The sequence below is a fragment of the Carassius carassius genome, chromosome 7 (genome assembly GCF_963082965.1).
Source record: "Carassius carassius chromosome 7, fCarCar2.1, whole genome shotgun sequence".
Classification (NCBI taxonomy): Eukaryota; Metazoa; Chordata; class Actinopteri; order Cypriniformes; family Cyprinidae; genus Carassius; species Carassius carassius.
In genome coordinates, this window is record NC_081761.1 from 34,502,205 (window position 1) to 34,530,017 (window position 27,813).

The following is a 27,813-nucleotide window of genomic DNA, read 5'->3' on the forward strand; positions in this document are numbered from 1 at the left end:
TTATTTATTATTTTTATTATTTTTTATTTTTTCAAAGTTGAATTGTCATATTTTGTCATGCTATGTGCTCTGCATTATGTGTCCGTCCCGTCATGTGCTGGTCCACCCTGTCATCTTGATATTTCACACTAATATGATTATAATAAAGTTAATACATTATAGTACTTGAGTGTCTACTGGCTATTTATGATATGACACAAAGCAAATGGGAAATTAAAACCAACATTTTGTATACTGTGTTAATATGCCAGCTGGGAAATAAGTGGCCTAATATAACCCTGTAAAGCCTATAATAGTCTCAAAAAGTAAATAAGTGAAATCTTTATAACAGTCAAGTGGACTGCTAACATCAAATACATGTAAATATTAATTTTCACTCTATATCTCCCAATAATGTCTTTGTAAGGTGACTTCAGTGGTTAGTTTTATGATCAAAAGATCTGTAGTTTTCCATGTGGGGGGAAATATATATAATCTGATCTAACAAATAAATGTTCCTCAAAGATATTTGATACTCACATTTTAATATAATGTTTCTAAAATGGTTATTTCTGTATGGATAATTAAGTAAACCAAATTGCTTCAGTTCAGTAAGTGTTCATCTTGAAATATTGCTAAAAGTTATTCTGACATTACAGGCCTTTTAGAGATTCATGTACGAGACATAGGCCTAGGTTAATTTACTGTAGGTCTAAATAAAACCTTTCTTGTTCTGTTCTGTTTCTGATTTGACGTTATGTTGATGTAATGCTTGCAATGCGTCATTTAGGATTTTTTTGATCCGTTTGTCTCTGAAAATTAAGTTAGTTTCACATGCAACACAGAAAAGTCCCACATTTTCTTTATGAAGTGAGAAAACGAGTGAGAAATGCAACACAGATGAGTCATTCAGAGCTGACTGAATCTCCACAGACTTTACTATTGAAGGGTATTTTGTAAGAAATATTTGTATGATTTGATGGAATTATAAAACTGTCCGAGTTGACGTGAGCACACAGAACATCTGCTGTATAATTTATTACACGGCTCTCTGGAATACTAAATTCTGATTGGCTAAGTTGAAACAGACTCTTTTTCTGATCTTTAAGCTATAATGTAAGCATGACAACACAACGCCATGTGACTGACTGTACATAATCACTTATTCCAAGATCACAGCACTTTCCAGTTGAGTTTCCTCTACACCCCCTCAGTGCCGCCAACACTAGCTTGTTTGTTTTCTGGCTGTGGTCTGGTTTAGGAAAGTCTGGTTTGCTCTCACCAAGCAGCGGCTGACAAACCACCAGAGTAGCTGTGCAGTAATGGATGACCTCTGTTTTCATGCTGTGAAGCTGTCGCTGTGGGTGTTTATGTGGTTGTTTCGCTGTGTTCTTTTGAACTTCAGCCTGTCCCACCTGTGATGCTGAACAGAGCTGTTAAACCTACCGACAAAGCGGTTAGCCACTCGCAACAACACACTGCATCTGATCCTTCACAGCCGACCGATGGGGAAACACCTCATGCAAACATCAGCTACTGCTTTATTTACTTGAAGCATATGGGCTTCACCTCAACCCGATGAACCTCATATAAAGTCAATTACAAAAATAGAAATTGTGTCCCTTTGTTGTAAAACTTAAAACCAGATGACAAGCATGATATGATTGTTTATTTGAAAATCAGCCATTAGCCAAAAATGATATGTTTACTTTTATATTATCCTGTAAATGATATATTATAATTAAAAAATGTATTTTAAACATTGTATTTTAAGTATAGAAAAATATTATATTGTTTATATTTTAAAAATAATGTATGTATGTGTGTGTTTCTTATGATTCTAAATTATATAACCATCTTGTACATCTTAGACAGATAGACAGATAGATAGATAGATAGATAGATAGATAGATAGATAGATAGATAGATACTCTTGTAATTCTATATATATATATATATATATATATATATATATATATATATATATATATATATGTTTGTGTGTGTTTGTATATATATATATATATATATATATATATATATATATATATATTATTTTTTATTTTAAGAATACTTTCAATACATACATAAATAGTATGTGTGTTTTCATTATTATTTATTAAACATGATTGATGGTGACAACTTAGTTGAACCCAGTTTTTAATCCTAAAACACCAAAAATATATATTTTCAATTTATTTTAGTCAAATTTTAGTCAAAATTTAGTCAATTTTTTTTTTGTTTATGATCAATCTTCTCCCCGCCCACAGCCTTGACGTCACAGTGGCCTGCCCGTGACGTACGCTGCAGTGGCGCTAGTGAGTTAAATAAGCATGATTATAGAGGCACGGCAGAAATGTCAGGCATTGTTTATTTTGCGTGCTCGTTTAAACGCTGAAACTATCCTCGCCGTTCATTATTAACCCCTGGAATACGTCAGTCCTGCTCTTCGCAGCCTCTGTCAGTCATCGCTAGGCACTAGAGCTGCTGTCGTCCTTTAAGAAAGGTGTTAATGCTGTTATTTGTGTAGAGTGAGGTGCGCGCGCGTCTCAAGAAGCCCCAGGAGGACTGTACACATTTTTAAATGGAAATATTTTAATATTGATCTATATGCACGGTACAGTAAGTGTTATATTCTACTGACAGCTGATACGTTTGCATTATACCGCCGCCGTCGCTTCCCAATATCTGGAAAAGCTCCACACTGGACCACGCATCTGAGGTGTGTTTGATGTCCTCGTGAGGAAGCCGAGCAGAAGATGTGGGTGAACCCTGAGGAGGTGTTGCTGGCCAGCGCGCTGTGGATGACAGAGAGAGCGAATCCCTACTTCATCCTGCAGAAGAGAAAGGGCCACGGAGACGGCGGAGGAGGGCTCGCTGGTAAAGCCGTGTTTACTCAGTCAACCGCATGTTGTTTATGATGACAGCTTATTAACACACAGGTGTGTGTATGTGTTCATTCATGCCTGCACACTCAGGTGGACGCCAGCTGTTATTGGTCACGCCGCGTGCAAAGAGACGCACCTGTGCGCGCGAGCCCGCTCTTACCTGTGTGGACGGGTCACTAAATAAAATAGGATTTACTTTGAAACAGTTTTCACTCAGATATTGCTAGTGAATTCCACAAATAACTACATAGAAACGAAATATTTCTCACAACATATTTTTTCTGTGTATTATTAATTAGCAATTTTGTTCTCAGCAAAATATTAAAATAACAGGAATTTCAGTGTTTCATGTTTAGAATGTCTGCATGGACAAGTTTGTGTCAACTTGCTGATTCATGTTATCCAGCATTATTTGAGCATTTGTACAAAGAAGTTCCTTTTTCAAAATTTAAAATTAAAAAAAAAAAGTCTAAATGTCTTTTGAATGGACAATAAATATCCTGATTTGATATTGATAGAAAGTTGGTTTCCATTCAGATCTACCAGCCAGTTCCCCTGGACAATATCATGACTGATCAATCAGAGTCAAGTATATATTTGATGATTGTGTGTATGTATGATTGTACATAACATAGACTTACATGGATTATACGGCCTCATATTCATATCATTTCTGTTACTGCTGTGAACAGGCCATGCAAGAGATGTATAGATGCATTCAAGAACCATAGAAATGGCTCATTGTTGTTTCTGTGGAATGTTTTTAATGTGGCCGTGGTTGACCGATGGGGTTTTTTCAGTGGCTGATACTAATTTTGAGAGTTTTGGTTGACTGGGAAAGCTGCTGAAATTAACATTCATTTTCATGTTCTCAGACTTAGTTACAGTAAACCTAAATATCCCTTCTATTGCTTTGACCGCATTAAAATGGCCAAATATGGTCCAATTAATCAGTCTGGCTTATATATGCATCCAGTAACCAAATATAAAAGTCCTAGCTTGATGTCAGTGACCAAACAGGCTCAATAAGGTTCAGTTTATTCTCAATGCCTCAGGACAGGAAACTGAGCTGGTCTGGTGTTGTGAAATACCCTTTACTGACCTCACCTGGTGAGCTGACCTGTATTTATAGCTGGACAGGTGCTGATTGACAGATATTGTGCTGGAGCCGAAACGGTGCCGGTATTTGTGCGTCTACCTCTTTGTGTCTGTCAGTGAGAAAAGACAGACACAAAGCATACACTAGCGAGGGAAGATGATGTCATTGTTACATAAATGTGCGAGCTGTGTGCCAGTGAGTCGGTGAGCCTGGCACGGCCCAGCAGACTGACCCACAGAGTCTTGGGTAGCCGGCGTTCGGCCAGAAGTACTAGGAAAAAAGCAATGTATGTGTTTGTGTATGTGCCTACAAACGTCAAACTGACCTAATATCCTGTGAAATTTTTATTCAGACATGAATTTTTAACAGAAGAAAAGTGGAATAGGCAAAGACGATGTAGTTGTGCATAATGATTAGCCTATATGGGTTTTGAAACCTTTTCCTATTTTTTGATTCTTTACATGTGTAAATATTTTTCCATTTATTTACACATGAGCACAAAAAAATCACACGAGATCTCCCTAATGTCTCACGTTTCTCATTGAGAACAAATGCTTTTGAACAGCGACTTTTGTTTTGGTATTATTACCTTAATCTTACCAGAATTTTATTCTCAGTGGTCTCCATAGAAACTCATCAGATTCTTACAAGAAATGTATCGAGCAATAATCTATGTGCCAACTCATTTGAGTCTATTTTGAAGGCAACATTTGAAACAAATGCCAAAATGATACATGCTTTAAAAAATAGTCGTGAGCTATTAAAAAGGGCAACTGAAGGTAGCATACTTTAATCCAATTATAGCATTAAGACGTCCAGAACAGTTGCATCAGATTGACCGATAATCGGTTTTACCAATATTTTCCCTGACATTTATGCATTTTTCCATAAACGGATATCAGTTTTCTAATATGGAAACCAAAGATAAATGGAGAATTGCACGCTAGACCTCCATTACGAACCTGTTCAAATTCGAACTTGCTTTGCTTTATTTACTAAACTTTATTTAACATAACTGCCGTTAATGTAGAAATGAAAATAAATGCCTGATCTATAGTTTAAGCTTGGCGCTATGAAATGCTCAAGTAATCTGTTAAATCATGTCCCAAAGACATAACTTTACCTAATATGGAAAGAAAAAAGGCTTCAATGAGTGCAATTATTATAGGTTCTGCATATCGGTTATCAGGCACATAGACATGCAAATTATCGGTTAAAAAGCAAATATCAATTTCATTTTCATCTATTATCCACAGGCCCAGTGGTCTGCATGCACCCAGAAGGAGCCTAAATGTCTTTTCTAAGGCTAAATACGGGTGAAGTCAACAGCTTCTTTGTGTTTTTTTGCTATTCAATACAGTTGTATCAGGTTGATGCTGTTCAGGAGAATATTGATTTTGTCCATGTGCTGGTAAGGCTGTTTTTGTCAGAGCGGAGATGAATTCAGTTGAGAGCAGAACGTTCTATATTTAGAATGAGAAAAGACAACAATGAAATGTTCCTCCCACGAACTCCTTATCCAAGCATCCTTACAAGAATGAATTGTGTTCCCAGGATTCACATATATGCCAACAGGGAAACATAAGCATATCTGTAAAAGGCTAGTGCACACTGCGTAGTGTCTCCCATGATGCAGTGCACTCGACTGGACCTTCCACGTGCAAGTGGTTGAAAAGCATTGGATTAAAAATGCAGAATTTTTCTATTTTATAAACACAACAACTGGATGCCACTTGCTGAATTAAACACGTTCCCAAAGATGTCTTGTGACATTAATATAGAATACTACTATTGAAACAATTATTGTTTCTTTTTTTTTTTTTATAGTAGGCAATGTGCGGTGCAAACTGAGCAGTTTGGCCAAAAGAAGATCTAAACGTTGCAGATTGACCACAACACAAGGAATACAAACATCCAGTCTTATTTAAATATTATATATATATGTATATGTTATTATAGTATTTATTAATATTTTGAATAGTTTAGTTTAATTGGAGTAGTTTTATGTAGGCCAACATTTTATTTTTATTTTTTTTTGTAGTAGTAGTTTTAGTGTAATTTAAACAATTGTAGTTCTTTAACGTCCACTTATTTAGTTAGTTTTTCTTCTGATATTTATGCTTTTGGCTTTATTTAAATTAACAGAAACATTAGTTAACAGTCATTAATGCTGCTTGCTATAGATGGTATGTTTAAACTTTGCATTCATTATTACCTATTATTTTTTTATTGTTTTTATTCATTATTTGTTAAAAACCAAAACCCTAGCGTATGATTTCATATCCTGTTGCTCGTATTCGTTGTGGAGTGTGAAGTGATTTTTCTTGATGGCAATCTAGTGTGATTTCACCCTAATAGAAAATAGAAAGTGTTCAACGACCTTGCTACTGTGTAACAGTGTGAAATTGAGCCTTATCAATTCTGGCAGTCGTTGCTTGGAAACCTTTTGGGACTGTCCAGTCATGCAGCTTAATTAATATTCATGATCCAAGAATAGAATATTTAATATTTATTGCAGAGCAAACTCGATTAATATAATTGAATGTGTCTGTAATATAATTCCCATCAATCATATTACAATATATCAATAATAATAATAAATAAATTAAAAGAGGCTTATGGAATGCTATGTCATGAAATATGTCAAGTATTTGACAGATAAGGCAGTTGCTGTCAAAGGAACTTGAAATACTGGAACTGGAAACGGTTTGTTTAAGAATGAACTGAGTGTTGTTGATGTGCACTTAAACAGCGCTCAACGCAGGGCTCTGCCACTGAATAGATCACGTGATCCTTACAGTACTCTCAAATCTCTGCTCTCTTGTTTCGCAACCAAGGAAACCGTGGCTCATCCGAGCATATGAAAGCAGGAACGGAAAGTCATGTGTTCAGGAGGGGGGTGTTAGTTAGTGCACATATGAGCTCCAGCAGAAACAGGAAGCCAGATTTGTTTGGAGGTTCATGATTCACACATTCAACTTTGGCTAAATCTGTGGTGTCAGAAACAGCTTCATGGGTGTTTACTTGCGTAATGCACATTCCTGGTCTTACTGTGCATGATCGCTCTGTTATTCCAAATAAACGAATTCCAACTAATTCCATTTTTTGCTCGTGCATGTTCAAACTGGCTGAACCTGCCTGGTCCACACTGGATTGTAAAAGCATTGGAGGTTTTGTGCTGGAGATGAGTAGCTCCTCCTCTGATCTGCATGTTTTACAGGTGTCTGATGCTCTGATAGCGATGCTAGCGCTAATGCTCCTCAGGTGGATTCTTCAAAGCCTACACCTAGTTAGAGCTAAACTACACCTTCTGAAGCTGTATGTCAGTATGCTAAATGCAAGGCTGCATTTAAAATATAGTAAAAACTGTACTTTATTCCTGTGATGCGCAGCTGAATTTTCAGCATCATTACTCCAGTCTTCAGTGTCTCGTGATCCTTCAGTAATCACTCTAAAATGCAGATTTGCTGCTCAAGAAACATTTATTATTATTATTATAAATGTTGAAAACAGTTGTGATGCTGCTTGTTTGTATTTTTTGTGGATACGTTTTTTCCAGATTCTTTGATGAATAGAAGGTTCAAAAGAACAGCGTTTATTTGCTTTAGAATCTTTTGTAACATTCTAAATGTGTTTACTGTCAATTTTGATCAATTTAAAGCATCCTTGATTAATAAAAATATGGCATTCTTTAAAAAAAATCTAAATAAACCCAAGCTTTTGAATAGCATCTTTAAATAAAGTATATAAAAATATAATACAAAAATTATATTTTTGTATGTTTGCTTTGAATTTGCTTGAAAGATTGATGATTATAATGATCAAAGGAACCATCTTTTTGACCAAACAGCCACAGTTTACGATAAGAGACCAAAACAAGACGCAAAACTAAAATGAATCAATTCATTGAAACAAACATTCTGAACTGACTCGCTAAAACTTAACTTTACCAACTGTAATACCATTTTTGTTGCTAATACTTAAATCAGGGATGATATATTAAATAATCTCTTTCTTAACATTCTCATGTTTGCAAGTCCCAAGACAAGGATCACAAGATTACAACACGAGTGAATCTATTGATGTGCTCATTAGGAAACATTAGATTTTACAAACAACTCTGGAAATATTCCCAAATATATACAACCAACATGAAAAACTGAAACTACTGTAATTCATAAATGAAACTAGTTTTTTTGGAAAAACCGATATCTTGTTTTCTGAGTACTGTTGGTTTGGTCAGTTTTCTGCAGTGGTCATTCTGAGCGTGTGGTCTGTTTTCTCACAGGTCTGCTGGTTGGTACTCTTGACGTGGTGCTGGACTCGAGCGCCCGTGTGGCCCCGTACAGGATCCTCTATCAGACCCCCGATTCCCTGGTTTACTGGACCATCGCCCATGGTAACACACTTCCTCCGACCCGTTCTGGAGTACTCTGCTCCCTGATGGCCGGAGCATTACCTCATGCTCTAGTGCCTCTAAAGTGCAAGCTGAAGTCAGAAATCAATCTCCACTTCTCTTTCAAATGAAGCCGGATGAACATGATGTTCACTCACTGTCTCGCTGAAAACGTCAGTGCAGGAATCAATGTTTTAGATAACATGGCGTTTGTTAGGGATCAGTATTTGTGCAGGACTACGAAGGGTTTTGTAATGCAGGGCAGTGCGGTTAATGTGCAATTAAGAGCACTTAAGATGAGATGAACAGAAGATCTGTTTAGAGTAACACAGACATTAGGCAGCAGGACATCACACACTGAAACCCAAATGTTATAGCTTTTTTACTGTGGTAGATATATTTTGCACAGGTCTGCATTACGCCAGTTGCACGTGAAGACACATGATATCAGTTGTCACAATAACAAAGTTTTTGTAGTTGGAGCAATACCAGAAACATTTCTCTAAAATTGAATACATTTTCAGTAAAGTTTCTCAGTACCAGTTTCACAACTATTGATATTGCAACATAATTTTTCAGTAGTGGACTATTTTTATTTTATTTTATTTTATTCATTAAATATTTTAATTTATAATTCTAAATACACATACATTTGTTTATATATTACTACAAATTAATATTTTTTAAATAAGTAATACATTAAAACAATGGCAAGTAGCCTTCAGTGTTTTTTCAGTTAGAAATAAATAAAATCTAAAATCTACTATACAATTATTAAGAAGGTAGATATATTTGTGCAAGAGTGATACCGTATATTATGTATATGTTATTTACACATACTGCTCAAAATTAATAATTTTAACTAAATAATGCATTAAAACAATGGCAAGTTGCCCTCAGTATTTTCAGTTTTTTATCAAGTAAAAATGGCTATAAAAATGAAAAAAAAAAAAACCACTAATTAAATCAAACCTGTATAGATTCTTCTGTGCAATTATTGGCATGGTAGATGTATCTGTGTATGTGTGATTTATGTTATTTACACTTAAAGAAATAAGTAGTTTTGTCAAAATACCAAAATGCTCATTTTTGTAGTCAAGTAGCAAAGCTAAAGAAATTTCATGATTTTTGATGCTAATTTCAGTACCACTACAAAAACTAATTTGATATTGAGCCTCAAATATTTCACCATTTTATTGTAAAAAAAAAAACCTTTAATTATAAAAAAAAAAATACAGATTTAAATATTATTGCAATTTTTTTTTAAAGAATAAACTATGCTTGACAAAGACAAATACACATTCAGTAATAAAATGAAAAAAAAAAAAGATTCAAGCAATATGTGGAGACATACTGAGAGTGAAAATACAGAGCTGAAAACAGTCAGACATCAAAAGAAAAACCACGCTATTAATGGATGGCACAACATGAGTTGAGTTGAATGCAAGATGACTGTATCAGTAAGATTTGTATGGTCGCCTCACAGTATTTACGGTAAGAGTGTCCAGCCCCAGCCCAGAAGCCGAAAGAGAGAGCTGGCTTCCCAGAGGAGCGGAGAGTGCTCTGTTTCTCAGCTAATCTGGTTTACGGGCCACTGCGAATCCTGGTTCATATTTCACAAGCTGTTACATTGCTAGCTGCAAGCCATTTGGTAAACCTCTTTATTTAAGGCGAGAAGCCCATGAGCCTGCTCTGATGTGTGTATGCTCTGTGAAACGCTTCAGCTTGACTCTACATAGGGACTTTTTATTGAAAGATATATTTTCTAGAAATACTCCTAGGCTTCATTAACAGTGTAAATTTAAGTTGTGAGAAAATTTCTAAAAGTAAATACATTTATAAATACATAATTTAATAAAAGTTTGGTATTACTTTTCTGTCTAACTATAAAAATATAGTTATAAATATAACATTATAATATTAATAATAAATGTTTACCATTTAAATATGTATTTGGTTGTCAGACATTATAAAAAAATTATGTATTAATAAATAATTGTGTGTACATAAATTATAATGTTAATTTTAAATGAACTATAATATTACTATAGACAAAAACAACTAAATTAATTTCATGTTATTAATATTTAATATTAAATTCACATGTATAATATATAAAATAATATTCAGATTAAATTGAACATTCTATATAAATCGTTGGTTTTCAGACATTAAAAACAGTTAAATTAATATAATATTATTATAACATACAGATGTCTTAAATTGTATTATTTTTTTTTTAAATTAATAATATTTATATTTTAATTTAAGCTTTCATATACATATATGTGTGTGTATATTAAATGTATTTGTTTGTTTTTGTGAGTTGTGGTTAAATGGCAGATAGAGCGTCGATAGTTTATTTTTTGAATAATTGTGTTTTCCATCTTTACATAATTGCGGGCCACTCGTCACAGAGCGCTCTTAATGAATCATTTGGCTTGCCTGTAATGTGTTTGATGAATTGCCTGAGGAGAGCTGTGCTAACACAGAGCTAATTAAACCAGGAACCCCAACCCATCTGCTGTTCAGCTCTGAGCAAATGAAGTCGCTGCAGATAAAGACTTCAAATGAAATTCATTATCCTAAACGCCTGGATGAGTATTATTTGACTTTTGTTTCTGGCAGGGAGCTCTCGTAAGGAGATCACGGAGAACTGGGAATGGCTGGAGCAGAATCTGCTGCAGACGCTCTCCATCTTCGAGAACGAGAACGACATCACCACCTTCGTCAAGGGCAAAATACAGGTGACACATTAGCATTTCTAACACAGATTGGTGCTTCACTATAAGACAGATTGCTAATAGGGGTGTATTTGTGTTCAGGGCATTATAGCCGAATACAACAAAAGCCATGATATCAGAGAGGATGACGACACGGATAAGTTTAAGGAGGCCATCGCTAAGTTTCGCAAGCTCTTCGTCATGCCGGAGGAGGAGAAGCTGGTCAACTATTACTCCTGCAGCTACTGGAAGGGCAAGGTGCCGCGGCAGGGCTGGCTGTACCTCAGCATCAACCACCTCTGCTTTTACTCCTACCTGCTCGGGAAAGAGGGTGAGGAGGATTTTTCTGATTCTGATGGCAACCACATTTACAGAAATTCTGCACATTGTGAGCAAAACTGCACTGAACAAGTAGTTGTTAAGGATTTATTTAAACATATCACAGTTGTGCTGCAAGAAATCACAGGGAATGATGTACATCTCGACTCAGTGTTGCCAGATATTGCTATAAAAAAATAAACCGAAATTAAGATCCAGATGTGTCATTTTTACTAATAGGTATACCACATACCAAAATATCATGACTTGCACCTGCCTACTTCATTATCTCCATAAGATGGATCGCATTATGAGCCAAGTCGATCCTAAACAACAGGCCCAAAGTCATTTAAGAAGTATTGTTTATAATAAGAGGACTTGGCAACCCTTCAAGAGCACACTCTGCAAAGCAGCCTTCCTAACATTCCCACTTTTAACCCAAACACAGTGGCTCTGGCGACAGCGGTTTAGTTAAAATTAGCAAACATAACAAGTCCTTGGTCATTGTATTTTTATATACTGTATATAAAAAAATAGTGGATACTGAAAGCATTAGAAGGCAAACTGTTTCTACAACAATGATCAGTGAGTTCTGTTCCATACTCACACAAAGCAATACCGTAAGAGATTTACCACTGTATGTTAATGTGGTTGTCACTCCTGAAACTTTACAGTGTGTACAGTGTGGCTATTGAGTATGTATGCTGAATAAATAATATTTCCATTGATGTATGGTTTGTTAGGATGGGACAATATTTGGCCGAGATACAACTATTTGAAAATCTAGAATCTGAGAGTGCAAAAAAATCTAAATACTGAGAAAATCATCTTTAAAGTTGTTCAGATGAAGTTCTTAGCTATACATATTACTAATCAAAATGTAAGTTTTGATATATTTACGGTAGGAAATTTACAAAATATCTTTATGGAATATGATCTTTACTTACTATCCTAATGTTTTTTGGCATAAAAGAAAAATCAATAATTTTGACCCATAAAATGTTTTTTTGGCTATTGCTACAAATATACCTGTGACACTTATGACCAGTGTTGTGCTGCAGGATCACAAACAGATTTTAATGATAACTCTTCCTCTGTGTGTGTGTGTGCGTGTGTGTGTCTGTGTGTGTGTGTGTGTGTGTGTGTCTGTGTGTCTGTGTGTGTGTGTGTGTGTGTCTGTGTGTCTGTGTGTGTCTGTGTGTGTGTGTGTGTGTGTGTGTGTGTGTGTATGTGTGTCTGTGTGTGTGTATGTCTGTGCGTGTATGTCTGTGCGTGTGTGTGCGTGTGTGTGTGTGTGCGTGTGTGTGTGTGTGTGTGTGTGTATGTGTGTTTGTGTGTCTGTGTGTGTGTGTGTATGTGTGTTTGTGTGTCTGTGTGTGTGTGTGTGTGTGTATGTCTGTGCGTGTGTGTGCGTGTGTGTGCGTGTGTGCGTGTGTGTGTGTGTGTGTGTGTGTGTTGTTTCAGCTAAGCTGGTGATCCGCTGGGCTGACGTGACTCAGCTGGAGAAGAGCGCCACGCTGCTGCTTCCAGACATGGTGCGTGTCAGCACACGCTGCAGCGAGCACGTCTTCTCCGTCTTCATCAACATCAACGAGACCTTCAAACTCATGGAGCAGCTCGCCAACATAGCCATGAGACAGCTGCTGGACAACAAGGGCTTCGAGCAGGACCGCTCTCTGCCCAAACTCAAGAAGAAGTCGCCCAAGAAAGTGTCGGCCCTCAAAAGGTCTGTGACTGCAACACTCGGGACGATAAAGTAGATCCATCAAGATCCAGTGATGCTAGAAAACTGGTGTTAGGAGGTTAAGACGTCTACAAAACTATGAAGAAATATTCATCTTAATATTCTCTCTCTCTCTCACTCACTTGTATATATATATAAAATAAATTTAAATAAAAAGTCAAAATGAAAATTAATTCATCAGTGTTAATAAATTTAAATTCAATTAAATTCCTATTGTGATGAGAAAAATGATTTTCGAAACAAGTATTTTTGTCATTTTAATGTATTATTTATTATATTTATAAGCTTATTTTATAGCCTATTTTATTAGCTACATTTATTTTAGAAGCTAAATTACTTAAGATATGACGTATATAATAAAGAAGTATATATAAAGATATAATAATAAATATCTGCCAATGAGATAAGAAAAATAAAACATGTTTTTTTTTTTTTACTAAGTGAATTTTTTTTCTACCCCATTTGCAGATTGTTTTTAAATTTACTTAATTTTGCAAATTTGTTTCAGAAAGCAAGGCTTAGTACCTTTCAGGAATACAGCTTCTCAAGAAAATGCTTCCTGATTTTAGATATTTGTGCTGTAAAAGAAAAAAAGGTTAAATAAATGCTGAGCAAGAAAAAAAAAATGTCACAGAACTGTTGCTTATCGAATTTATTAAATAATTGTAATTGCTTTTAAAATGGGAGCTGAAATACTGTGTGAAACTGAAAGGAGCAAATCTGGTTTTCCTTCAGAGCGCGCTGAACACCGTCTGAGCAAACTAAGAGGATTAATGCTCTGATGTGCAGAACAGTGACAATACTGTAGAGTTTAGTTCGCTGTATGCATTTAAAAGGAGTTTAGGAAACTTTCAGAGGCCTTTTTCAATATTATTTCTGTTTTTGTGACTTCAGGGATTTGGACGCCAGGGCTAAAAGCGAGCGATACCGTGCACTTTTCCGCCTGCCGAAAGACGAGAAGCTGGACGGTCACACAGACTGCACACTATGGACCCCCTTCAACAAGATGCACATCCTCGGACAGATGTTCGTCTCCACTAATTACATCTGCTTCACCAGTAAAGAGGAGACCACCTGCAGTCTGATTATCCCACTCAGAGAGGTAAAACACAAAAACAGTCAAGTTTAATTTGATTTTTGTTTAAGCATTTATCATGCATTCTCCACCATCTTTCACAATGCCGTCAGTTCCTGCAGCATAAAGACTTATTTAATTATTACACTTTGTGGAAGTAAAATGAGTTGTGAGTTGCATTTTGCATCGTTCTTCACCAGGTGACCATCGTCGAGAAAGCCGATAGCTGTAACGTCCTTCCCAGCCCCTTGTCAATCAGCACCAAAAATAAAATGACCTTCCTCTTCGCCAACCTCAAAGACCGGGACTTCCTGGTGCAGAGGATCTCAGACTTCCTGCAGCAGACCTCCTCCAAAATCTACTTTGAGCGGGAAATCACGGGCAGCCTCAGCAGCTCAGACGACGAGGTGGGAACAGATCTGTGGATTAATCTACCTGTATTTATTACTAATATTCTTTACTCAGCTTTTGCTCAATAAGCACACATGAAAATTTTCAGTGATTTCAATTCTATCGATCAAAGAATCTTGAAAATAATTTTTTCTTTTATCAAAAATGCAGCAAAACAGTAACATTGTGGAGTATTATTGCAATTAAAATAACCATTTTCTATTGTAATACATTGTTAAATGTCATGATCAAAGCTGAATTTTCAGCATCATAACTCCAGTGTTCAGACTCACATGATTCTTCAGAAATCATATGCATATATTTGCAGCTCAAGAACATTTATGATTATTATCAATGTTCCGTTTTTCAGGATTCTTTTCTGAATGGACCGTTCAGACCAGAAATCTAAATCTTTTGCAACATTATAAAAGTCTTTACTGACATATGTTTAATGATTCTTTCAGAATATATGTCTTATTATTATGTATTAGCTGTATGTGCTGTGCTGTGTGCAGGTGTGCTCTCAGCAGGGCAGTGTGTTGTCCTGTAGTCCCCAGCGCAGTGCTCTCGGCTCTGAAGGGGACAGTGACAGACAGTTCAATCTCAATGATAACAGGGTTCCCACTGCGACACAGGCCCTGATGACCATGTACCGCCGGCGTTCCCCCGAGGAGTTCAACCCCAAACTGGTACACCACCGACATTCACAGATACACTCAGCTCACAAATCAACAGGATTAGTAGAATAGAAATGTGTCCTGACGAATTCTGTAAGAGGCTGTGCATTATAGTGATTTGACCATGATTAAGAGCTGCCTTTCCCCATTAAAAAAAACACAGTTAAACCATTGCCATACATGAGCTTGAGTGGCTTTTTGCTTTTATAAGAAACATGAAGATATCAACAGTTATATTTGTGTTTATAAATTAATCTTAACAAATCGTATGTGAAGCTACACAGTTTTTGAGCTTAATTATTAGCATTTTACAAATAACACAGCTTCTTGGTTCAGTGTTGTTTTAGTATTTTTTATGTACTCTTATAGTTTTAGTTAAAGTATTTTAAATTACCTCTTTTGTTTTCATTTTCATTTTAGTTGTATCTTTATTTATTTTTGTTAAATGATAGGTAAAAATAAGTAAAAATTGATGATTGGTGCCTGAATGCACTAAATGTCTGCTAAATGCACACATTTTATTTAAATTTAAATGTAATTTAATTTAATTAAAATTTAAATGTCTGTGTAAGTTGTATTCATTTAAATTTTTAGTGCTAGTTCATTTAGTTATTTAAAAAAAAAAAAAATTCAAAGCGAAGATGTGCTACTTGATTTTATATATTACAAAACATAGCCATTTCTAAATATTAATGTAAAATAATATACAAAATATTGTTTTATTTTATCTTGTATTATATTAATATTATATTATTATTATATCATAAATAAAATAATTATATAAATATAATAATATACAAATATGAAATAAATATCTATATATACTTTTTTATTATTATTATTATTATTCATTATTTTCATATAGTATTTCAGTTAACGTGTATTTTATTTAAAGTCAAAAAAAGGTTTTAGCCCTGGTGCGGTCCCAGGTGTGTGGTTATCAGCATTTGAACGCACCTTGTCCAGTCAGAGGTCAAAGCCTGAAGTCAGATGCAGGTTATTGAGTTATTTTAGTAGGATACACACAGGAAGTGCAACTGACGAGAAGGCCATGTACAGTACATTTAGTTTGCTGACCCTGCAACAAATGACCTGAAAACCTGCTTATCCAAGTCATTCGCTTTAAAACTACTAGACTGTGTTCATTTAGTCACAGGATCAGTGCATGAGAGAGAAATGCATGTAAATCTTGCAAAGATTTAAACAATTTGCATTCAGAATAATATTCTAGTCATTTTTGGGGTGGATTTTGCTTGCAAGATTGTCTAATCTAAAGCTTTTGTATACATTAAATGCACCACATTTAAAATTTGAGAATAGAAAGTTAATTAAGTTCACGGTTCATTGGTTTCGCTTCTTTGCCAGAGCTTATTTTTTAAAGTCCAAGTCTCCTACATCAGCACTTGTGAAGTTGAAGTCAGGGCGGCAGATGAGTCGTTCTCTTTATACTCTTTATATGTTTTCAGGCTAAAGAGTTTCTGAAGGAGCAGGCCTGGAAGAATCACTTCACAGAGTTCGGCCAGGGAGTGTGTATGTACCGCACAGAGAAGACCAAAGAGCTGGTGCTGCAGGGCATCCCGGACAACATGAGAGGAGAGCTCTGGCTCCTGTTTTCTGGTGAGTCATGCGTCCCACAACAGACAGACAGCAGGGAGAACAGCTAGACTGGATTCAAGCGAATAAATACAACTAACAAACCAGATAATTAGTCTTATCACCTTCTGTCTACTGATATCTGGTGTTGTTGATATCAGAGAGCCTGTGGCCAATTAGTTTCTACACATTTATCACTTGGTTGAAGCTAGTCAGATTAGATAGATATGCCAAGATGAATAAACTGTGTTAACCTCATTCTTCAAAAAGTGAGCAAAATATGATCCAGACTACATTAAATATGATTTGCATGGAGCATTATGTATTTTATGCAACCAATTATTGTTCAAATATATATATTAAATTGTACTACGTATTATTATTTATGATTATTTATTTTTTTTTAAATAATGAAAATAAAGGGTTTGAATTTCAAGAACATATTTTATTGCACTTTTATGCAATAAACCATTATCAGCACACAAAAATCTGAGCATGTTGAAAGGTGTTTACTCTCTTTTGCATGTGCATGCACCTGTTGTCTTGTGGTTCAGCGCAGTGAGCGCACGTATCTGTATCTCTAATACAGTGCTGGTTCCTGTTTGTTAGAAATGAGTGCCTTATTCAGACGAGTCACACATGCACACTTCAAAGCTGTCTAGACCAGTGCAGGAACTGAAACACATGACTACACAAGCACACTTCTGTGCTAGTAAACAAATAGCTGCTTTGTTTCCTTCACAGTTTAGCAACATTACAATGTGATGAAATCACGGTATTCTAGTAACTTTGAAACTTGCGAATTTACACGCTTCCCATGATTTAAAGCAGCTCAGCTTATGTGCAAATTCTCACATATATCTCTACACGCACATGCATGTATATATTTAAGAAAAAAATGTTACGTTTATACATTTTCAAATATTTATATATAATCTCAATTATATTACTATAAATATATGCATGGAAATATTTTCAAAATATATAATGTATGTGTGTGCACTTATATAAACATAATAAATATACACACATATATTATGTAAATAAAAACGTTTATTTTGGATGTGATTAATCGTTTGACAGTGCTGCTGTTAAGTGTGTATATCGGTGTGTCTAGGGGCGATTAACGAGATGGCCACTCATCCTGGTTATTATGAGGATCTGGTGGAGAAGTCGATGGGGAAGTATAATCTGGCCACCGAGGAGATCGAGAGAGACCTGCACCGCTCTCTTCCAGAGCATCCAGCCTTTCAGAACGAGATGGGCATCGCTGCCCTGCGTCGAGTCCTCACTGCATACGCCTTCCGCAACCCCAACATCGGCTACTGCCAGGTGCGATGCACAACCACACACCGTCTGCAATAAATGCAGCCACAGCTTGCTCATAATGCCAGTCTGTCGTCCTCCGCAGGCCATGAACATCGTGACCTCCGTCCTGCTGCTGTACGCTAAAGAGGAAGAGGCCTTCTGGCTGCTGGTGGCCTTATGTGAGCGCATGCTTCCCGACTACTACAACACCAGAGTCGTAGGTGAGCTCCTGCTTCCTCCAGCTTCTCCAATGCATCAGCGAGCCAATGACTCAAATGACCACATGGACTAGTATCGGTGAACGTTAAACCACAAAAGACTGCTGTGTAATTTTAAATCTGCATCTTCTGCACATATCTGTGGTGCAGTTACATCTGTTAGACTCTTACTCATAAACTCATAAAACTATCGTCAGATACACACACAAACTCAAAGGTCTGAAAGGACATATATATATATATATATATATATATATATATATATATATATATATATATAAATGAGACAAATATATTATGAAATAAATGAGAAAAATAGAAAAATGTAAGTAGAAAGCACTGAATTTAGGAAAAGTAAAACAATTTTAGAAAAAAATGTGTGTGTGTGTGTGTATCTAGGGGCTCTGGTGGACCAGGGTGTGTTCGAGGAGCTGGCTCACGTCTACGTTCCTCAGCTGTACGACTGCATGCAGGCCCTGAGTGTCATCTCCACCATCTCTCTGTCCTGGTTCCTCACGCTCTTCCTGTCCGTCATGCCCTTCGAGAGCGCCGTGGTGGTGGTCGACTGCTTCTTCTACGAGGGCATCAAGGTCATCTTCCAGCTAGCGCTGTCGGTGCTTGACGCTAACATCCATCAGCTGCTGAGCTGCAAAGATGACGGAGAGGCCATGACCATCCTGGGCAGGTAGGAGAACCGCATACTAATGTGGTATACTTCATAATGAGTATGTTGTAGTATGCATAGTATTATGCATAAAGTATGTACTGTTCTGCAAAGTCATAAGCTGCATAGGATATACTAGTGTTGTCAAAAGACCCGGTACTTCGGTACCAAGTCGGGACTAAAAAAATGAAAATGTCAGGGTACCAGGTTTCTGTAAGTACCGGTGGTACCGAGGACCCGTCCAAACCCGGTTCTTGACGCATACAGCGCTATGATTTCCGCAAAGCAGAAAACGCAGACGGAATCTCAAAATGCAGTCATGAAAATGAAACTTACATTTTAATATGGACAGTCACGAAATTTGTCAAAGTTAGCATAAATTAATCAAATCAAATCTCCATATGGACCAGTATCTGTAAATGTTAAGCCGCAAAAGTTGTTTGAAATATGAATCCGTGTTCTGTTCGTCTCTGTGTGAATGAATGAATGGCAGGGATGTGTGGGTTTGTTTACTACATATAGACTGAAGCGCGTGACGCTTGCAGTAATTTCAGCATCTGCCATCTCAATGAGGACATTAATACATAAACAACATCACCAGAACTGTTCTGCGTCACTTCATAAGCATTTTACCATTTGCATTTGAGTAAAACCAGTGTCAATTTAAAGGTAATCACGGCAACCCCTCAAAACAGCTTCTACATTGCTAGTAAATCACTCGCATATGTGAATAAATTTTACTCTGGGTGACTAAATTATGTCTATTGTTAGCCATTGGCTAATCAATTAGATTTTACTCGCCAGTGTGTGTGTGTTCGAGGCTATTATAAGATTGGCGCAGATATATTTTCACTCGCTGAACACTGAGCGCTTCAGAGTTCTCTCTCCATCAAGCGATCTGTACTTTTCAATTCATCTCAATGGACGCACAGTACACCTGTATTTGCCTCTTTTACTGTCTATGGTATTTGCCGAACTGTAAACTCTGTGTGAAGGAGCACGACTCGCCGTCGCTTTGCTGATAGCTCTGTTTCTCACACATGCAAAGAGAGAGAGAGCGAGAGTCTTACCACGCTGAATCGACATGCTACATGTAAACTATATTCTTTGTCTTCTCCTGTCAAAATAATGGACTTCATTTAGAATTATTCATATTTTCGAACAAGCAGAAGATATGCCGGTTTCTCCTGGTAGTGGGCGGAGCTAATGCGCAAATGACAATTTCATTGGCTGGCGCTCATCTTTTACCGTCCCTGTATTGATTTCAGCAAATCAGTTCGACCGAACGCAGACAACGTGATTAATATTCATGAACCAGCAGCTCATCAATCCATAGTGCATTGTATATATATATATATATATATATATATTGTATAATACTGTTAGTATGGTAGTAGAATTTGTAGAAGTATTATCTTTTAATTATAATTAATATGATCTATTACAATATTTATTTTTTATACAGAAACCCTCAATGACCAAAATATCTTAAGCATCACCACCAGTCTTAAGTTCAGTTAATATGACAAATATGCATTAAATGCATTAATGCATTAAAAGTTCATTTTTACATAAAGGCATTGTGCTAGAAATATTACTATTATTTAGTAAAATGTATGTGATACTGCTACTACTGTTAATTAAAAATTAATCACACAATATTTCTTCCATGTTTTAATTTTAATAGCAAATCCCCTTTATTTACAAAAAAATAAAATGGTTAAATTTCATAAATTAAAAGACAAATTAAATTTGGGAGAAACTCGTTTACTGTTTTTCATAATTATATTATATTACTATATTTAATTACTATATTTACACAATTGTAAATAAGTATAAAGAATGGCATTGGTTTTATTTTTTGTGATAAAAAGTTATTTTTTTTTAATTAGCATATTTTTGTGTTTTACTTTGGTACCGAAATTGGTACCGAGAACCGTGGATTTTCACTGGTATCGGTACCGAATACTGAAATTTTGGTACCGTGACAACACTAGGATATACCATACTGCGAATTAAGTGAATGTGACAGTATATACTACATAGTGAGTATATAGTCTGTAAGAAGTTCATGTTCGTAGCATACTGCATACTAGTATACAGTATATTTCAAATGTATTGGATGTAATACTATAAAAGGAGTATATTTAGTCTGTAAGCAGAGTTTTTTGTGTACTACAGAGTGGTTTTATGCTGGATACGACGGAGTACACATTGTACAACAAATTAAGTTTGTATTATACTACGTATTATGTAAATCATGTTTGTTGTGTGATTAAATGCGATATGATTATATGAGTATACAGAATGCTGAGTACTGTGTATATAGCATACTATATAGTGAGTATGTGTACTCTGTAAGCACAGTTTGCTAATGCTTTGTGCTGAAAAGTGATAAATATACTGCACACCACATAGAATATACAGTACACCGGGAATTGAGTGTTTCTAGTATACTGCGTAGTGAGTAATCACCATCTACAACATGAATGTGTGAACCGCAAAGTTATTATATGTTACATACTAAATAAGACTTAGTATCATACTTTCATTATCATTACAGTATCCTGCAAATTTAGTGTGTGTAGCATACTTTATGGTGTATATAGTCTGAATATGTACTAGAAAGGGACTGTTGTGTAGTATGTGTGTATGTAGTGTACTACATAGGGACTATACTTTAGTATGTAGTGTACTACAAAGTGACTAAATTGTAACGTGTGTGTGTGTGTGTGTGTGTGTGTGTATAGTTTTGGGACTATACTGTAGAGTATAGTGTACTACAAAGGGATTATTCTGTAGTGTGTTTGTATACGGTGTACTACAAAAAGACTATTTTGTAGCATATGTATATGTAGTGAACTACAATGAGACTATAATGTAGTATATGTATATAGCATACTAGAAAGGGACTATTCTGTCATGTATGTGTATATAGTTTGGGACTATACTGTAGAGTATAGTGTACTGCAAAGGGATTATTCTGTAGTATGTGTGTATACAGTGTACTGCAAAGGGATAATTTTGAAGTATATGTTTATATAGTGTACTTCAAATGGACTATAATATGTGTATATAGCATACTAGAAAGGGACTATAGTACTACATAGGGACTATACTTTAGTATGTAGTGTTTTACAAAGTGACTAAATTGTAACGTGTGTGTATAGTGTGGGACTATACTGTGAAATATTGTGTACTACACATAAGGGAATATTCTGTAGTTTGTGTGTATATTATTATTAATAAATATTTATTTGAAAAGGGACCATGTACAATTTTAACATAAATGTTTCCACTTCATGCATTGTACTGAATTCAGCCAATGTTTAGTTTTTAACCCGGGCAGGTAATCACAGTCACAGATAAACATAAGAACAAAACATCAAACACATACAGTGTCCTGTAGCTCAATTGGTAGAGCACTGCGCTTTCAAGCGAAAGGTTGGGGGTTCGATTCCCTGGGAACACATGATAGGTAAAAACTGATAGCCTGAATGCACTCTAAGTTGCTTTGGATAAAAGCGTCTGCTAAATGCTAATTTTTTATTTAAATACAGTACAGTAATGCTTATACACACATATAGTGTACTAAATAGGGTATATGTGTGTGTATTTATAGTATACTACAGTGTATATTCTGTATATATGTGTGGATCTATGTATGAAACGGTGATGATGATGGTGCAGATTTTCTTCGTTCTGCTGACACAAACGAGTTGTGTGTGTTTGTGTATGTGTGTTGTAGGTATCTGGACAGCGTGACCAATAAGGACAGCACTCTTCCTCCGATCCCTCATCTTCACTCTCTCCTGACGGATAACGGGGAGCCTCATCCCGAGGTGGACATCTTCAAACTGGTGCGCAGCTCCTATGAGGTGCGTTCAGCTCCAGTTCTCAGCGTCTATATCATAAAGTGTGTTCACGTGTTGTTGCGTGTTTGCTGATGATCACTGTGATCTGCAGAAGTTCGGCTCCATCCGGGCAGATGTGATTGAGCAGATGCGTTTCAAACAGAGGCTGAGAGTGATCCAGGCCATTGAGGACACCACCAAGCGCAATGTGGTAATCAGACAGTACTAGTGTAGTATTAGCCCTCATTCGAAGGATCTGGGAGTTTAATATCTGTGATTGCAGGTGCGCACCATCGTGACGGAGACACCCTTCAGCATCGATGAGCTGGAGGAGCTCTATACACTTTTTAAGGTCAGTCACATGATGAGGTCATGAATCAGCCGTACAGTAGCATGTTTACAGCGAGTGTGCTGTGATTTCAGATAATGCAGGATCTGATGTGTGTTAATATATTTCAGATGGACGGTTGAGTTTTTATTAGAGTCGTGTATCTTCATCTTAAGCAGTTTTTCAGGACATTCATTAGCACTCATTGACACAGAAAGCGCTCTGAGGGTTTCCTTGTATCTGGATTAAAGCCATGTCTGTCCCAAATGTCTTGTTATTTCAGTCATATTTAATGGTACCTACATTTTTAACTCATCTAGCCCTATACCAGTTACTCCTCAAATCATACGGTCTGTTGTGTTAAACTGCAGACAGTAAAACAGATGAAACACATTAGTTATGACCACTGCCCTCACTTCAACAGACAGGCTCCATGTCCACTGACTGTGTAACGTGAGTGTCATGTATCTCTGACCGTCAGGCTGAGCATCTGACCAGCTGTTACTGGGGCAGCACCAGTAACCCCATGAGCCGACACGACCCGAGCCTGCCGTACCTGGAGCAGTACCGCATGGATCTGGAGCAGTTCAAAGTGCTGTTTGCGCTGCTCTTCCCCTGGGCCTGCGGCACACACACAGACGACCTGGCCCTGCGCGTCTTCCGTCTGCTCGACCACAACGCAGACGCACTCATAAACTTCAGAGAGTTCATCTGCGGCCTCAGTGAGTGCCAGTCATGACCAATCCCATGTTTGAAGTGGCAATCTTTTCGTTCCATATATATATAATTTAATCTTGGTCCTTCTGGAATGGATTGTCTTGTTGGATCACTGCAGAAGAGAAGACATGTTGTTGCAAGAGGGAGGGAAAGTCATTTTGGTTAAAGATGATGAGGGGCATGCATTATTTAAAAAATTATTTGCACTGTTAAATTATTTATAATAAACTCTGCAATATTTCATATAAAAAATTATTTTGATTTTGAAGTTAAAAAAAATAAAATAATAATAATTATGCTATATTTTGACCAAAATATCTATAAGTGGACCCTAGGGTAAAAAAAAATGTATGTGTGCATATGATTTAAAAATGTAAAACATTTAAATTCAGACTACATATAGTGTATAAAGTTGTTTGATTTTGTACACATTTAAAATGATTAACTTGCTTTCTATTGTTAGGTGTCCTGTGTCACGGTGACCTGACGGAAAAACTCAAATTTCTGTATAAGATTCACGTTCTTCCAGGTGAGTGTAAAAGAGAAAATAAAGTGTGAAACATTGTTAACATGGTGCTAGAAATGAATACAGTTGAGACTTATTTTCAGCTTTTCAGATTCACTTGTTTGCCTTTGCATGATACCTGTAAGAATATTAGTTGTGAGCGGAAATATGGATAGAAAGCAGAATTGAAAGTAAAGACGGATGTTTTCAATTACTTTACGTTGTCACAAACATGTCAAATTTAACAACAAATCAAAAGAATGATCCTTAAAGAAGATTCAAGAAAATGCAGCTTAATTATAATGTCTAGCTGCATGTTTTGTGATTAGGTGTTATTATCTGAAATTGACTGGGCTCTAGAAGAGACTGAATGTTGTTGTTGTTGTTTTCAGAGTTGCACCATGAGCATGAGGAGCCCGACTCGGCGTGTGAAGCCACGCAGTATTTTTTTGAGGACATCACCCCAGAGACCTCCAGCGGTACTGCTGCATGCTCACACTTACCATACAGAATAGATTGTTGCACTGAAACAACTGTGTAAATGATGCTTGGTGCCTAGTCCAGAGACTGTGGTCACCGGTGCTGATGCTTTGACCTCTCGTTGATAGGCCTCGACCAGAAGAACAGAGCCGAGAAGGATGAAGGTTTTGTAAGAGTCACCTTTAAAAGTGAAAGAGGTGGGAGAAAACATCCTCTTCTTTGAACCAGAGCTGATGTTTGATGTTGAAGAGCTGTTTAAATGTGCAACACTCTGTCTTCTGTTTAGTAAAGAAAATGCAGACTCCAGATTACCGCACGTATATGCGGCTGTGGAACCAGGAGACCAAAGAAAAGTTAGAGAACATGAAGGACCTGCCCAAACTCAACCAGGTACATCGGGAGACCTCCTCAGTGTAGCTCCTGTTAAAACAACATCATTCTCTGTTCAAAACCCATCAAAGGTCGAGGGAAGTCACTTCAGAGGCTGAAAATAAACCTTTTCTTTCTTCTAAGTGCATTGCGCAATGAGAAAAATGAAAAATGTGAATTAAAGAGACATTTAAAATTCATGATCATATAAACCTGATAATCTGTCAATGGAAATTATGATAAAAATAACTACTATATATTGCTGTTTACATTTAAATATTTTTAAGCTACTTTACAACAATTTTTTTTAATATATATATATATATATATAATGGTTTCTCTGATTTGAAATATGCAGTAACTCATGTATATTGTCAAGAATGTATATGAAATAATTTGTAAAAAATGATATAGAAACAAACAATATTATAATTATTTAATTCTAGTTGTAGTAGTAGTGTAGATTATTTTTAAATGAATACATTTTTAGGTACAACTTTATATAATTCAGGTTTTATATAGATTTGAAGTCAAAATTTATACATACATGTATACAAGTATATGATAAGGGGCATCATAAAAAATGCATGTTATTGTTTATTTAGTACTGAACTGAATAGATCAAAAAAAGATCAAATCATAGAAAAAAAGCTTTCAAATATATTTATCGTTTGATTTAAAATAGTACTCGCAAACGATTAATCGCGATTAATCGCATCCAAAATAAAAGTTTTTGTTTACTGTAATAAAGTAATAGTTACACTACTTATTACATTTAATCTGTAGCCTATTACGTTTCCAAAGCATCCTTCCCAGAATCTGTTGTCTCTGCTTCTTCAGAGCCAGTTCATCGAGCTGTGCAAGACTCTCTACAACATGTTCAGTGAAGACCCCAGCGAGCAGGAGCTGTATCACGCCACGGCCACGGTCACCAGCCTGCTGCTGGAGATGGGAGAGGTGGGCAAGCTCTTCTCTAGTCCGGTTCACAAGACAGACGAGGAGGACGTGGACGAGCGCATGCCTGTCCCAAGCAAGAGCAAGCAGGAGCGCCATCAGCCGGAGGACTCCTCGCCCAAAGACACGGCCACGTCATGCGCCATGCTCCTCTCCGACGACGACACCTCAGTGTCCTCCTACTCCGTCCTGAGCGCCGGCTCGCACGAGCTTCAGTGCGAGGACATCACCGAGGACACCGTGCTCATACGCAGCGGCGCAGCGGCCGCCGGGCATCATGGGAGGAGGGCCGGTTTGCCTCACAGCGCCAGCATCGATAAGCACTGGGCCATCACTTTTGAGCAGTTCCTGGCCTCGGTGCTCACCGAACAAGCTCTGGTGCAGTACTTTGAGAAACCTGTGGAGATCGCCGCACGAATAATCAACGCCAAGAACGTTCGCAAGGTGGGACACCAACACATGTCCCTCAGTGACTATGAGATCTCGCTATCGGGCTAAAAACTGTGACAGGAGTAGTTATCCAAAACACAAGATTTGGACATCGATTACTCACTTTTATGTTAATGCAAGTTTCTCCATACAATGACCATCTCTGTCAAGCGAAAACATGACAAGAAGCACCATAAAAATAGACTTGGACACTACACAGTGAGCTTTCTGAAGCCATATGCTAGCAACTTAAACAAACAACAAACCTCACATTTTATGACGTTTATGATGTTTCTTTTGTGATGTTTCATGGTCAGCTTGAAATGTTATATGCACTGTTTGATTGTATTATGCAGCAAACAGTTACACAAAAAAACACTGAATTGGTGTGATTTAGCTGTTTCCTGCAGTAAATCTCAATATCAAATGACGTGATATAAGACTTATTCACTACGTATTGAGTTTTTTAAGCCATATGCTAGCCAATAACGACTTAGATTTAGTGCGTTTCTCACACAAACCTATTTTACCTACTTTAGATGTTTTGTAATAATCACATTAGCCACTTTTATGATGCTTCATTGTCATTTTTTGGAGCTGGAAATCTTCCTCAGGAGGTCAAAGTGTTTTATTTGACATTTTATGCAAGGCTTGCAACTTTTGCAGCACTTGAACATTTTTGGGTATTGTCTATAGACAGTTTCACCCCCCAAAAAACCCTAATTGATGTATTTTATTAGCAGTGCACCTAAAGGTCCAATGAAATAACATACTTGTGCACTATATAATGTGTTTTCTGAAGCCATAAGCTAGCAAATAATGGCTTAAATTTCAGTGTGTTTCTCAAAAAACCTGTTTTAGATGTTTAATGCCCATTTATATGATGTTTTAGTGTCCTTTTGGAGCTTGAAATCTCCTTTCCCCAATGAATGGAAATGAGCAGCCTGGACATTCAGCTAAATATCTCCTTTTGTGTTCCACCTTAAGAAATGCAGGTCTGGAACGACGCAAAGGTCAGAAAATGATGACAGAACTTTTATTTTTGGCAGACTGTCCCTTTTATTATATCTAATCTGATCTCCTCAATCAACGGGAAACTTCAAAG

The 27,813-nt window shown here is 36.6% G+C and overlaps 1 protein-coding gene across 1 annotated transcript; it reads left to right on the plus strand.

Moving 5' to 3' along the window:
* Positions 1 to 2,290: 2,290 nt before the first annotated feature.
* LOC132144024 (TBC1 domain family member 9-like) lies at positions 2,291 to 27,279 on the plus strand. Its single transcript, XM_059554729.1, has 21 exons — positions 2,291 to 2,859; positions 8,255 to 8,365; positions 10,991 to 11,109; positions 11,188 to 11,416; positions 12,868 to 13,129; positions 14,042 to 14,249; positions 14,423 to 14,629; positions 15,128 to 15,301; positions 16,756 to 16,906; positions 18,000 to 18,214; positions 18,294 to 18,411; positions 18,808 to 19,093; positions 22,821 to 22,950; positions 23,039 to 23,137; positions 23,210 to 23,278; positions 23,736 to 23,976; positions 24,435 to 24,500; positions 24,869 to 24,955; positions 25,085 to 25,153; positions 25,243 to 25,346; positions 26,166 to 27,279. Exons 1-21 carry the CDS (start codon positions 2,739 to 2,741, stop codon positions 26,775 to 26,777), a joined length of 3,678 nt encoding a protein of 1,225 aa, XP_059410712.1. The 5' UTR covers positions 2,291 to 2,738; the 3' UTR covers positions 26,778 to 27,279.
* Positions 27,280 to 27,813: the final 534 nt, after the last annotated feature.